We start from the raw sequence: 13,523 nt of genomic DNA, 5'->3' as shown, positions 1-13,523 counted from the left end.
CGTCTCCATACAGTTACGGAAACCGCATCGGAAGACACCCACAGCCTTCTAGTTTGTTTAGGGTGTTGCTTCATCGGGCGGCGGCTTTACCTACATATACTCGCCGCCGTACACCTACCCATGCCGTACAGGTTTATGTCGGTAGGGACCTGCGCTCGCAGCTGTAGGAATTGCGGTTTGAAGACCAAACATCCTCTGCCGCTCAGATCCAGCAGGATCTGGTCGCTGGATTCGTTGCCGTTGACATCGTCGTCTTGTGCGCCAACACTTGCATCTGCAGTACCTCGTCCTCTCGCACCATTTCCGCCGTAGCCGTTAAGGCCAGCTGATTTGGTTTCCGTTGTTCCGGTTAGAATTTTCGCCCTTGCGACTTTGAGGCTGAAGTCCGCGCCGGCGGTGGGAAGGTGGAGCTGATACAAGGGAGCAGCGGGTGGCTTGGAGGGAGATGGTGGCCTGGCGGGAAACGTCGAAAGACGTGGCGCGGCAGATGATGACCAGGAAAAGATAGCTTGGAAAACATAGATGAAAGCTGGGCTTCAAACACAGGTGGTGCAGGTAAAGTTGCGAAAACCGGTTCGTGCGGCCGGTGATTCTAAGTGACAACGCATGTAATCATTTAAAAAAGAACGCAACGAAACAATAGGAGAGGCATATGTCTTAATGTGCATTGGCCGCCTTCTATAAAAATCGCGGCATACATAGCAACAATCCTAATACTATTAATAGCATCTATAACGGACATTACGTTGTAAAACATTAACATGTAAGATCTTTTCAGGGAGGGATACATAGTGGTCATACATCAATTTCATGGGTGGGTCCGAGGACCGCCAAATATTGCGGAAGGTTCCGAAGAACACGACCGACGGGGAAGGAATAAGTTTTCAACCAGCAATAGTCGCGCCTCGATTAGATCTCATAGGCTGCGACATTGCCCCAAGCGCAAAGATACTTTCGTGAGGAAATCGGCAAACCCAGACCCAAAGACGATTCCCATCAGGCAACACTGCGCGTGATGGTGGGTCAAAAGCAATCTCTTGACCGCTGGCTCAATTCCTTTTCTGTGTGACATTAACAAATCTTAAACCTTCTTGTCATTATTAAACCTTTTAATTAAGGCTCTGCAACCAAGGTCGAGTATAGCTCCGCTCCGCACGCGCGAGTTTAGGTCTGCCTTAGTCTGCATTACCGCGTCGCAATATGTATTCTTTTTTAAGTTGATGTGTATGGAGTATTACTAAACTTAATGAACGTTTTGGCTTGGCATATTAGGCGGATGAGCTAAATCCGTTTAAAAATCTGAACCACTGTTAGGATAGACAGCTGTGCTCGCCAGAGAGATTTGGAAAGCACCAGAAGTGTGATCGGAGTGGAAAAAAACAATTCGCCAAACGGGGCCCCAAGGGAAATTCGTGCCACACCAGGTGCCCCTGCAGTGCACGTCTCCTTGCTTTCCAGGTACCCAGTTTGCAGTATTTACAATGGACCCCGATCGGGTGGAGTCAGCGCTCCAAGGGACGCTTCCCGCATGACACTGTGGGCCCTATTCAAAAAGGATTCGGTCAGGCACCCAGACCCCAAACCATTTGCTACCGCGCACTCTAACCCGTACACCACCTTCCAAACCCACCTGGGCAACAGCTCCTCTGGCACACGCCACCGCGCCTCAAGCAGTCCTGCTTTTCCTCTCTCCGCGCTCTCCTCCGGCTCGCCTTCCCCTTCCCCTGCTGCTGCTGCCGCCGCGCCCGGTGCTTCCTGCCCCGCGGGCTGCACCCGGATGTACAGCCGGTGCGCCGCCTGCTGCTCCAACCGCACCTCCAGTCGCTCACAGTCAGCGCCCAGATCCGAGCCCTGATGGTGCTGCTGCCGCTGGTGTCGGAAGTGCTGTCGCTGTTGCTTCTGCTGGTGTTGGTACAGCGAATCAGCTTGGTCATGCTGGTGCTGATGCCGATGCTGATTCACATCGTCGGGACGCTGCATCCGGCGTGAGGAAACTGCAGTGGTGGCAGTGGCAGCTGCGTCTCCTTCCTGACGGAGCCGCAGCATCAGCGTGGTAATGGCGCCTCCTGTCAGGAGCACGACGGAGGACACGCTGCATAACCTCAGCAACCAACACTGCCACAGACGTTGCAGAGGACCGTATTAAGACCAGCAATGCGCCGGACCCCCCAATTGGGTCCTATCTATTACTGCTGTTACCATTCTCTGGTGTATGAGTGTCTGTCATTTCCAACAGACCGAAAAGAATCTTCGCATCGTAAGGATCACTGGAGAATTTCCCTTATTCTGAGACGCCGAGGAGGTCCTCCGGGGAAGAGGAGGGGAAAAGGGGAAGGCGGAACGACGAGAAAGGAATAGTACTGTACTGTTCCCGTTGCCAAGGGTATGGCATACAACGTAGGGTTGTTGTCTAGGGTTATTCGTCCCCCTTTCCCCGGCGACGTGCGACCGCATTGTTATGATGCGGACTGCCGGTCCAACCTGGGCCAGAAGGCTGTATGGATTCGACTTCGTACACTGGCTCCTGCTCCTGGGCGTTGGGGAAGAAGCACCACGGCAGGTCATTCTGGCTGCCCTGTGCCGCCGAAGCAGCTGTGCCCGCCGTTGCTGCTGCTGTTGCGGCAGCGGTTCCGCCGCCGCCGGCGCCGCCGCCGCCGGCCACGGTGGCGAAAGCAGCGCTGCCGTCAGGTTCTGTGTTTCTTCCCTCTTCCGCGGCCGCTGCGACGGCGACGGGCGACCAGCAGCACCCGCGGCTTTCGCACTCCGGCTGCTGGATGCCGAAGTAGCCTGAGGAAGGGAAAGAGGGGGCAACACAGCAAGGACCACGTCCTCGACAGCTCAGGAGGGAAGGTAAAGGGTTATAACGTACGTACGCATGATCTACCCCTGGATTCGTTGATGGCGAGAGCTGCTGATCCCCTCCCGTCGCTTTATGGAGTACCAAGGCAGGGAGGGAGCCAAGAGCATGCACTGGGTCCAAAAGTAAAATAATGCGTCGTTAAGTTTGATGGTAGTAAAATGGAATACATTTCAGGATTGTATTAGTGTTACGGACGTGCCAGAGGAATGTAGGTGTCTCGGCCGTGTACCGTGGGTCTGGACCGCAGGAAATGGAACGAAAAGGCCGAGAACGCGGGGCGAGGCATACGCACCGCAGTCCGTCCGCGGCGCCTGAGGCGTGCACTGAATGTTGTTTGATGCAGTGTTGCTGAAGGACCGAATGGCGTGTCTGGCGCCTCCAACGAAAGCGTCGGAGCCCGAAACGAGATGCTCGTTGCTGGACGCAGGCTGAAGCCAGCATGACACCAGCAGAAGCAGCTGAGGCACGAGTGCCAAGCTGATGCACATAATGCTTGACTTCTGGAAAACCACTGGACTCCAGGCACCATGTACGTTCCGGGACATGGGAAGTCTTGCTGCGGGTCGGGTACCTAGGCGGAACCTAAGTGCATCCCCACATAGCGAAGCAACGGAGTGATGTCCTGGAGACGAAAGATAAACACGAATTTCGGTAGAAACGTTGCCAGCATTAAGCGCTTTTCTCTAACGGAATTTGCTCGTCCAATCGCTTTGCGAGGATACTGTTCAGAGCCAGGAGCTGTGTGCCTAATTAGCTTTTGGGATGTGTCATAAATGCTTACGGAAGGACTTTGAATGTGATCCTTACTTTGTTGCTTTATGATAATCGCAATCCCTAGGCCTTAGTTGGACGCCAGTTGAGACTCGAACGCCTCCCTTCCTCACCATCCAAGACTTCCTACAGCATGCATAGGATTCATAAGAATTAAAAATTTTCATTTTAATATCTCTTATTCCAAGTTGCCTTTACAAGCCGAGAGGAGTTATGAAAGACGCTCCTCCGCCTGCTGCTTGCGTGGCTGGCGGATTGGCTTTAGGAGCTACGGCAGCTCTGGCTTACTGGTCAGTAACTAAATGCGCCTCTAGGCACATCAGTTTGCGATTTTGCGTATTTCCCCTTTCTTTGCACACCGACGCACTGGCCGCCTGGCCTCTCCCAGAATAACTTCGAAGATTATCCAGTCTATTCCATTGTGCTGGCTGACGGTTGTACACCCAGGCAACATTACAATGACAACGTCGCCGCACCCCCCCGGATATGGCTTGCGGATGGACCTCTCCGCGAGAAGGTGCTTCCCCATTGCAACGCCCTGCTGCGGCCTTTTGCCCCCACGCCCTGGGCTGCTAATCGTCACGCGCAGACCCTCCTAGGCTGTAAGTTGCATTCCGCACTTATTGAACCTTGGACTGTTTCTAGGCATCGGGCTCTTAGCATGGAACGCTACAGCCTCATGCAAGTACGCCTATGTGGCCACACTGCCGTGTTCGCGGTAGCGAGGTGGAGTGGCCATGTGGAGTATTGCTGTGTTGGCACTTTTCGAAACAGCAGCTCTGCGTGTGCGTGCCAGACAAACTAGTCACTCAACTGCAGCATAGTTTCCCTGGCACCGTGCACGCCCCCCCTCACTCCCCCCAAGAGCAAAAATCTCTCTTCCTCTAATTCACCACCCCCTCCCTCACTCCCATAAACCTTCGCTCCTTCCGGGGACCCCCTCCCTCGCGCCGCCCAACCCTCGTTCCCCCTCCATCAGTCATGCGCACCCTCACCATCCGTAGCCGTTACAACCGCCAACTAATCCTAACCGTCGACGGCGCCACCTTGGGCCTGGACTGGTTTGGCGGTTGCGACGCGCCCGACTTTCCCCTTCCCGCCTCGGCGCCCGTGCTGCTGGTGTGCCACGGCATCAACGGCGGCAGTCACGAGGGGTACGCCAAGTGGGTGTGTGCTGCGGCTCTGGCTCGCGGCTGGCGGGCGGCGGTGCTCAACTACCGGGGCTGCAACGGTCTCCCTTTCACAGCCCCCCGGGGGTACTCCGCCACCATGTCACCTGACATCTTCACGGCGGTCTACTCGCTCAAGGCGTGAGTGTGTGCCGCCTAAGGAGCCTAAGGATTTGGGCTGTGGGCGGTGTGAGGTGTTGCGAGGAGGAGGAGAAGGAGGGGAGGGAAGAGGAGGGGGGCCCTGGGGGAAGCTCGTAAGGAACACATCGGAGGTGGTTGGAGTGAAAGACGGTACCAGAGGGGGTTTGAGGGTTTTGGATGACCGCAGCAAAGGTGTGTGCGCGGGTGTTGTGGGTTGTTAAGTTAAGATGCACGAATAAGGATGGCAGGGAGAGGGGCGGGTGAATGACGGCGAGGGCCGGGAGGAGGAGGTGGAGGTGTCTCTGACAGCTGACGGACAGGCGGACAGACAGACGGATGGACGGACGGGGTTGTGTGTTGCTTTTTTCCTCCACGATTTCACTACACACACACCCTGGGTGGACCACACCACCACCACCGCTGTCACTGGGCTTCCCTCTGTCCCCCCCCATTACTTACCGCCCTGCCCCACCTGCTTCCCTTCTTCCCATCCCTCCCCTTTCTCCTTCTCACTCCCCAGTCGCTACCCCTCAGCGCCCCTGCTGGCTGTGGGCTACTCCCTAGGGGGCCTCAAACTCACGAAGTACGTGGGGGAGGCGGATGCCGGGCTGCACGCCCCACCCCCCGGCCAGCCGCACCTCTTCAGCGGCAGCGGGCTGGCGGCTGCGGCGGTGGTCAGCTCCCCGGTCAGCCTGGGGCTCAGTGCGGCCAAGCTGTCGGACCCCACCTCCATCAGCTTCCTGTACAATCTGGCAGTGGCCTACAAGTGCGGGGGTTCTGGGGCCCGGAGGGGCGGGAGAGGAGGGAGGCAGGTGGAAGAGGCGGCTTTTACGGCCTGGGCTGGCTGGGTGGGATTTGGAAGAATAAGGGCGGAGTGAGGGTAATGATGGTGGGTCCATTCCAACGCCAAGAAACAACAACCGTCGCGCTCTTCAGAGTATTCGTATGTACACTCACATACGCACACGCCCTTTTCCTCCCACCCCCCTACTTCCTCCACTTCCCCTAACGACTTTTTCGCTCGTACGCATTCACGCCCTTCTCCTCGCCGTCCGCTCCCACGGCCTCCCTAATCCCTAATCCCTAAAGAGTTCGCGAGCACATTGCCCTGCACCGCCGCGACATCGAGGCCCACACGCGGCTGGATGTGGACGCTGTGTTGGCGGCCTGGACGGTGATGGGCATTGAGGACCGCGGTCTGCCCGCCTCGCTGGGTTTCGCTGACCGGCAGCAGTACTACGATGCGGCCTCCTCCCTGGAGTACATTCCCGCCATCACCACCCCCACCCTCATGCTGCTGGCGGAGGATGACCCGTTCCTGGGGTGGGTGGCAGCGGAAGGGGGAGGGGGCAGTGGGGATGGCGTGGGAGGGAGTGTTTAAATGGGTGATCTGGAGATGGGGATGGGGAGGGAGGAGTTGTGAGAGGGTTGAATTGAGGTGGCGGGTAGGGGCATAGTGGTGAACGGCAGTGGAAGGTGGTGGGGTGGGGATTATGCGGCTGAGGGGCATATACTCGGTTCTGCACATAACCTCCTCTGCTCCCCGGAACCCACCTGGCCGGCACCTCCTCCCGGCCTACCCAACCCCCTCCGGCCCACCCACCCCGCGGCCTCCTGGCCCCGACTGTACATCTGTACGGTGCCTTCTTCCCGGATCCGGATCCAGTATCGTACCCGACGTGGAGTGCTCCCGGAACCCGTCCACCCTCCTGGCTCTCACGCGGCGGGGGGGTCACGTGGCTTTCCTTCAAGGCGCCTGGCCGCTGGGGAGATCCTACATGGACGACGCGGTGATGGAGTTTTTCGGCGCCACCCTGGAGCACATGCATGGGTATAAGCTGCCGGCGCCGCTAACGCCGGCGGGCGGCGGTCATGCAGCGCCGCTGCCGGCGGCGCCGGCGGATTCGCCGCGAACGCCAGCGGGCGCCGCTACCGCTGCCGCGGCAGGCGCGTCTGTGAACCCTATGATTACGGATGCGGCGAGGGCGGGGGCGCTGGCGGCGGCTGCGGCTGCGGCGGGCCGTTCCTGTAGGAGCCTGGCGGGGTGTTGCGGGGGTCCGGGCCTCCGAGGCGCCCGGGAGGTGGGGACGATGTCAACGATGCAGCACCACGACCACCATCATCATCATCATCATGATCACCATCACCAGACGGCGAGACTGGAAAGTAGTGGCGGTGCGCGACAAGCTGAACAGCAGCCCGGTGGTGGCAGGACGGTAGCAGCGGCGACGGCGACGGCGACAGCGGTTCAGATCTGTGGGGGCGGTGGCCGCGCCCGCGATGATGTGAGTGAAAGCAGCCGCCTCCAATCTGGCCAGCTGCTGTTATTGATGCAGTTGCAGCAGCAGCTGGAGCAGCGCCAGCAGGCAGCGGCTGCTGCTGCAGCAGCTCCGGCGGCGGCGAATGGGAGTAGCGGTGGCGGCAACGCCGTACTGCCATCGCCGGCGCTGCTGCCACCGCCGCGCTCGAAGCTTTGAGAGCCCATCTCACATATTGTAGCACCAGAACAGTGTATATCATCACAACCAGGTAACTGACAATACCAAGACGCCGTGAGCAATAAAGAACTGGCGTGCCTGCTCGGCTTCCAACTCTTTCTATAGCGCCGCTGTACCCTCGTTAACACCTCGAGCAGGGGCCTTCGTCCCTCTGCCTACTCTTCGCTGATTTCCCCTCCTCCACCTTCTCTCTAAAATGCCTAGGGACCTAGTTCCACGACGGTGTGTGCTTTATCTGAAGCCGCGAATAGGTGTGTGGCGTGTGTGTGTTTCGTAACAGGAGTGTATCGTCCCCATGTCCGTTCTAGGAGTACCCATCCCAGCTGCCCGCCGCCCGGTTGATTGCTGCCGTTGTTTCGTTGCGATTGCGGGTCGTGGTTGTGTAGATGGCGACCCTTTGTGTTATTGAGGCAAAGATGAGGTGTGATGATATTGACGGCGACATTGTCTAAAAGATTGCGGAGATTACGGCGATGGTGCGTTGACGTTGGTTTTCCTGGGCTCGTGTGCGAATCAAAACGCACAGCGCTTTTGGCCTCGGATGGTGAATTGAGTTGGAGAGAGTTGAGGGCTGGAATAAGAGCGACTTTTGCAGAGTGCGGTTTTTGTTGTTGTCGCTGTTGCGGTTGCTCGCCGCAGCGTCCCCAGGGGCGGAAACGAGAGCCATGTACGCGAAGATCCTTCGTTATACCTTATACGTTATCATGACGCATAAATGCCGACGAAGGTGATCTTGCTTTTGAATGTCGCCCAGGAAGGTTTGCTGGTTGGGTGGTTCTGAAAAGTTTTTATGCGGAACACCGATTTTGTCTTACTGCTACAAACGGTGAACTAGATGATTTCACAGCAGCTTTTTCCGCTTTCATTATGTGCGACAATGACGCAGGCAGCGGAGGCGTTGCGTGAATCCGCTAGCTGGCGCGGGCAGGGCAGTTTTCCGGACGATGGCTTGGTAAACGTTTTTGGGGGTAGTATGTCCCGTTTCTCCACGAAGAAACTTTGATAGGTGCGACGTCCATTACTCTCTTAAAAAAGTTAAAGGAGTTGGAAAAACGACCGTTTATATATGAGAGCGATGGGGGTGTAGGATGATGACGAGTGCTGGACTCAATGCAGTGTGTGAGTGTGTGTGTGGGGTCGGATGAGGATTACGAAGAGTAAAGCAAGCCATGGACCCAATGCCGCCCCGTGTCGGATGTCAAGACAGGATTGTAGGCTGCTACCGGTAGGGCCGGATAAGGTGGGGGGGAAGCTCCTTTCCTGGTTGACCAGGTCAACGGGGGAGGTACATGCAGTAGACTTGACAGGACTGGACTGAGCCGCGGAGTGACACCGAATATGGCAAGTGACGGAACAAAGAATCACATAATCGCTCCTGGTCTTTGGCTCGGTACCGCGAGGGGCCCCGGTGGTTTCAATTGTGATGATGCGATGTGGGCTCGCACGATGTCTTTCCGTTGTCCCGGCAATACGGAGTCGAGGCCAAGAGCTCGACCAGGAAGTTGAGGTGAAGCCGTGGGTGTGATGGATCTCTGGGGACATACGCTGATGATTCTTAAGGCGAGACCTCAGTCAAGTGAATAGAAGTATGCTCAAGCGTGTGTGTGTCTGTGTGTGTTTTGCTGTTTTGTGGGCAACACCAGTCCACAAGCAAAGACACACGCGCAGCTGATCGAACAAAAACAACATATGTTTTAAAGTATTGTATTGCTTAAGTGCTTCAATCTATATCTGATATATGATGACGTGGGACCAGGGCAAGTCGGACAGCCCCTTGGTGCGTGTCAAAGGAACATTGCTGCTGGGGTGACTCCTCATATTGGAATAATGCCATGCCGGGGTGCCCTTGATGTAAAATCCGTAGTGTGTGTGTGCGTGTGTGTGTGCGTGTGTGTGTGTGCGTGTGTGTGTGTGTGTGTGCGTGTGTGTGTGTGTGTGTGCGTGCGTGCGTGCGTGTGTGCGTGCGTGCGTGCGTGTGTGTGTGTGTGTGTGTGTGTGTGTGTGTGTAGGGAACACATGTTACTGTCCAGTACAGGTAGTAAAACATGTAATCCCAATGCCCCCGGATCCTAATTTTCGGAATCTTAGCTAGCGGGTGACTTTCTGCTGCCCTCACACAGTTTTGCTACCGTCACGTTGTGGGGCTCCTCAGCTACAATCTTATGAGCCGAGCGCGGTATATATGGAGTTAAATTTGCAGTTAGCAGCTCCGCATCCGCGGCGCTGTCGCCGTATATGTGCCACTTGTTTGTGCTCTCTCGCGTCTCTCTGCTTTCGCGTGTGTTCTCAGAGGCTCATACACGTTCGCGGAAGGGCGCAGGTCTTCCTTAAAAGTCGGGTCCTGGATCCCGTGGGTGCGGGGTTCTCTGCACTTCATACGTTGGGTCGCCGTCGTGGGGTTCGCTGGGGCCGAGCGTGCAGCAGCACACGACCTGGGAAGTGATACCGCGGGGTGCGAGGTGGCGTGTGGTGGTGGTGGTGGTGTCCGCATGGTAAGTGCCGCACCCATCCACCCTTTGCCTACCGTCTGTCCGTTGCGAACTGATAGGTAGTACGTGATTAGCAACTTCCCTATTTTGTGCCCCCAGAGCATATCACCACGAGAAGGCGTCATGCACCTTTATATGTCCTGATGTCACCCTCCCCTCAACTCCAAGAGCAGAGTGGCCCCATGCCAACACGAGCACCGACCAGACCCCTGCTCTTGTCAGTTTGAACACGAGATGCAGGGCACAAGGGCCACCCAAAAAGGGCATCCCAAAAAAACTAAAGTTCTCTTTAAGGTCAGTCATGTTTAAATAGATAATTTAAGTAACAACCTATTTACTTATCTAGGAACAGTAATGAAGTAGTATTAAAGGAAAGGCTGTTTCAAGTCCAAGCCAGGCCAAACAATTACACTCATGGGCCGCCCATCCGCTGGCGTGCAGAGGCCTCTCAGAAGTCCAGAGCCTTATTCCCAGCTGCAGGCGGCCCACCACATAGCAACGAGGCCGCGCTCTTCTTCCCCGTCTTCGCAGCCACTGCCACAGTGCCACCACTTGGCGCCACGGCGCCACCGCCGCTGCCTGCCGCCGCGGCCGCCTTGCCGCCAAACGCCTCAACTGCTCGGGCCGCCGCGGCCGCCTGCAGCTCCTCCGCATCTGGATCCACCTCCACGGGACTCAGTCCTAACCGCCGGCGCTTGTGCCGTACTACGTACAACTGACCATCTGGCAGGCGCGGGCCCACCATGCCGGCAGAGCTCAGCTTGCGGACGCTCAACAACGCCACGGCCCTGAGAAGCGGGAGCCCGGGGGGGGGGGCGAAGGACATCCCGGGGCCGAAAACATGAGGTGCTTTCTCCCGGTGCACAACCCTAAGTCCTGCACCCTGCATGAGCTCCAGGAAACGGTGAACCACTTGAGTTCGCAGCCCCTTGATCTCCTTTTTTTGGTTCCATTTCCGGCCTCCTTCTCTACCCATTTACCCATACCCCCATTTCCACTTTTTGACCTTGGCATCATCCTTCCCCCAGGCTCCCGCTAAATCTCCCCTTCTCTCACGTGTTCGGGTCCGGCAGCAGCTTCACCAGCGGCAGGTCATCCGCCAGCCCCTCCAGAGCCAGCACCGTATCCGCCAGGTGGGGCAGCCGGCAGGAGCAACCCGGGGACAGCAGGCCTGAAGGGGGCCCGGGAGGGGGGGAGTCATGATGATGTAGCTGACCGGGGAAAACCTTGGAAGCTACCTGGTCTGTCATACGCCCGAAGGACCTCGACCCACCGGCTTGGGCCCTGAAGTCCCCAGCCAGCTCGCCTCACCCTTGAGGTCGATCTGTCCCTTTATAGCCCTGGCTTTCCGTACGCCGTCCGTACGGGTACCGAAGCAGCTTCCCGGACCCACCAGGCCCACCTGCTGGCACAGTCACCATGACGGCACAGCGAGCCTGCATCGCCTGCTGCCGTATATTATACAGCAATCGTACCAACGCCTGCTCCGAGGCGCCGATGCCCCACGCCAAGCTCCCCGGGGATTCTATCACCAACCGGCCCACGGGGCTCTCCGTACGCCTCGCCGCCAGGGCCGCTGCCGCCACCGCAGCGGAGCCGGGCCCGGGTCCGGCCCCCGCGGCATTGCGCAATGAGGATATGAAGGTTGCGGCGCGGCCGTCAGCCTCCCCGTAGGCATCGGGCCCGGTGCAATGTACGACGTCCTAAACGACGAGGGCCGGCGCGACGCGTCCCAAAAAACACACAGCAGGAGAGCACATTACCAGGGCATTGTGCACTCCAGACAGCAGTAACAGCAGCAGCGCCGGCAGCAGTAGCAACGCCAATTCGATGTTCACTGGGGCGGTAGGCAACGTCCCAGATCACGATCAGATCACCGCTTCATCCCTCTTCTCCCCACAGTCCAATAATCCGTTGGGTGTTCATTCATTGTTCCCAGCTGCACCGCCCCTATGTCCCAAATTCCTTGGTCCCAGCCCCCCCCCCGGTGCCCCCAACCGTCCCACCAGCAGTGCATCCTTGAGGGCCTCCGCACCGAGGGGCCGAGTCAGATCGAAGCTGTGACACCACTCGCGGCCCACACCCGCAGCAACAGCGCGCGTTGCAGAGGAGGATGACGATGGTGAAGTTGACGATAGTGATTTGGCTGTAGAGGCCGCGGAGGAAGAGGAGGAAGATGCCATGGATCCGCGTGTGCTGTACGAGCTTTGTACGGGTTGCTGCTCGTCCTTGATGTACTTTTTGTATTGCCAAGCGATACGAAGCTCCGGCTGCTCCTTGTCCTTGCTGCTGTCCCCACCCTCCTCAGCTGCTGAGCCTCCAGACTGTGTGGTGGGGATGAATGAATGGATGGATGGATGAATGGATGGATGAAGGCCGGCACGATAGGCTTATGTAAGGACTGCAGGCGTAGGGCCATACGAAGTGAGGGACAACGCCGGCACCACCCGCACCGCACCGGCAGCAGCCACATCGAGTCCATGGTAACAGGCGGAGGAGGTGGAACAGGAGGTGGAATAGGAGGAGAGATACAGAAAGGGCCACAGCCTAGCTGTCAGAGAGTTCTATGCCACCGACCCGTGGGTCTCCCTACCTGCGATGCACTGGCATCCGCGGGTAGGAAGGCTCCGGGGCCCCCTGGTGGGGGGTTGGCCGTGAGCCATAGCACACGCTGCGTAGCAGCATGGGGGGGGGGAGAGCGGGTAGGTAGCTCGTGAGAGCGGAACCGCCAATTTCGCAGGAGGGCGCGGCTCAGAAACGGCGGTGACGGTGATTAAGGTGGCGGGTGCGGGCGGCAGCTGCAGGCGTGGCGGCAGGGCGCCTGAGGGAGGGTCACCAGGATGCCAAAATTATCACTTGTGGTGACTTGACAGGTGGGGGACGTATCCTCTACAGCGCCAGGTGGATCCACGCACCCAGCCAGCCAGCCAAAGTCGCACAGCCATCTCCAGATCCCCCTCCACACACCCAGAGATAAGCTCACCTGGCGGCATGCAACTCCCTCCGCAATAAAATAACGCATCAGGTTAAGGTGCTGGCCTGAGGAGGTGTCCTGAGAGGGGGAAGGGAGGGAGGGGAAGGGAGGGGGCCTGGTAGAGGGGTAGTGATCGGCAGCTTGAATGGACGAATACCAAAGGGGGTTCGGGTTTGGCGTGAAGATAGTGAGATGGGGTTCAGTTGCGAATGCGTGCGGGAGACGGTGTATTGGATGTGTGCGGGATCCGGTGTGGAATGGGTTGGGTGGGGGAAAGAGGGTGACGGGCGGCTGCGAAGGTGTTACTTGGCAAAATGTTCCTGTTTCCTTACCTCGATTACGAGCAGGACGGATGACAGTGGCAGGCCTCCGGATAGGAGGCGGTCAAGGTCAACGAGGCCCATGGATATAAGGGTCTGGCCGTGCAAGCCCGGGCGTGTGCCCGTACCTGCACGGGTCGCCGGGTCAGCGAAAAGGAGAGGCAGTACAGCATTCAAGTGCTATCTCATTTCTTGCCTGCAACACCCGCTCGACGGAATGAGCTCATACCAGCCGCCGATTGGTGGAGAGATTAGTTGCCTAGGATGCTTAGCCGAAGCTGTATCCGTTTGACAAATCCGT

At 57.9% G+C, this 13,523-nt stretch overlaps 2 protein-coding genes across 2 annotated transcripts; one reads left to right on the top strand and one right to left on the bottom strand.

Annotated features, from left to right (window-relative positions):
* Window positions 1-4,046: 4,046 nt before the first annotated feature.
* VOLCADRAFT_31576 (uncharacterized protein) lies at window positions 4,047-6,764 on the top strand (the record flags this gene model as incomplete). The annotated part of the gene is made up of 5 exons (XM_002957204.1): window positions 4,047-4,233; window positions 4,611-4,941; window positions 5,462-5,656; window positions 6,031-6,264; window positions 6,608-6,764. Coding segments are annotated over 5 exons (1,104 nt in total), but the record flags the coding sequence as incomplete, so codon positions are not given.
* A 3,612-nt stretch (window positions 6,765-10,376) lies between these two features.
* On the bottom strand, window positions 10,377-13,306 carry VOLCADRAFT_98299 (uncharacterized protein; the record flags this gene model as incomplete). The annotated part of the gene is made up of 7 exons (XM_002957159.1): window positions 10,377-10,716; window positions 10,985-11,099; window positions 11,331-11,631; window positions 11,935-12,252; window positions 12,522-12,599; window positions 12,912-12,980; window positions 13,235-13,306. The coding sequence occupies 7 exons, from the start codon at window positions 13,304-13,306 to the stop codon at window positions 10,377-10,379; spliced, it is 1,293 nt and encodes a 430-aa protein (XP_002957205.1).
* Between the last annotated feature and the right edge of the window lie 217 nt (window positions 13,307-13,523).

Source organism: Volvox carteri (assembly GCF_000143455.1).
Source record: "Volvox carteri f. nagariensis unplaced genomic scaffold VOLCAscaffold_70, whole genome shotgun sequence".
Taxonomy (NCBI): Eukaryota; Viridiplantae; Chlorophyta; class Chlorophyceae; order Chlamydomonadales; family Volvocaceae; genus Volvox; species Volvox carteri.
This window is presented reverse-complemented; position numbering and strand designations above follow the sequence as displayed.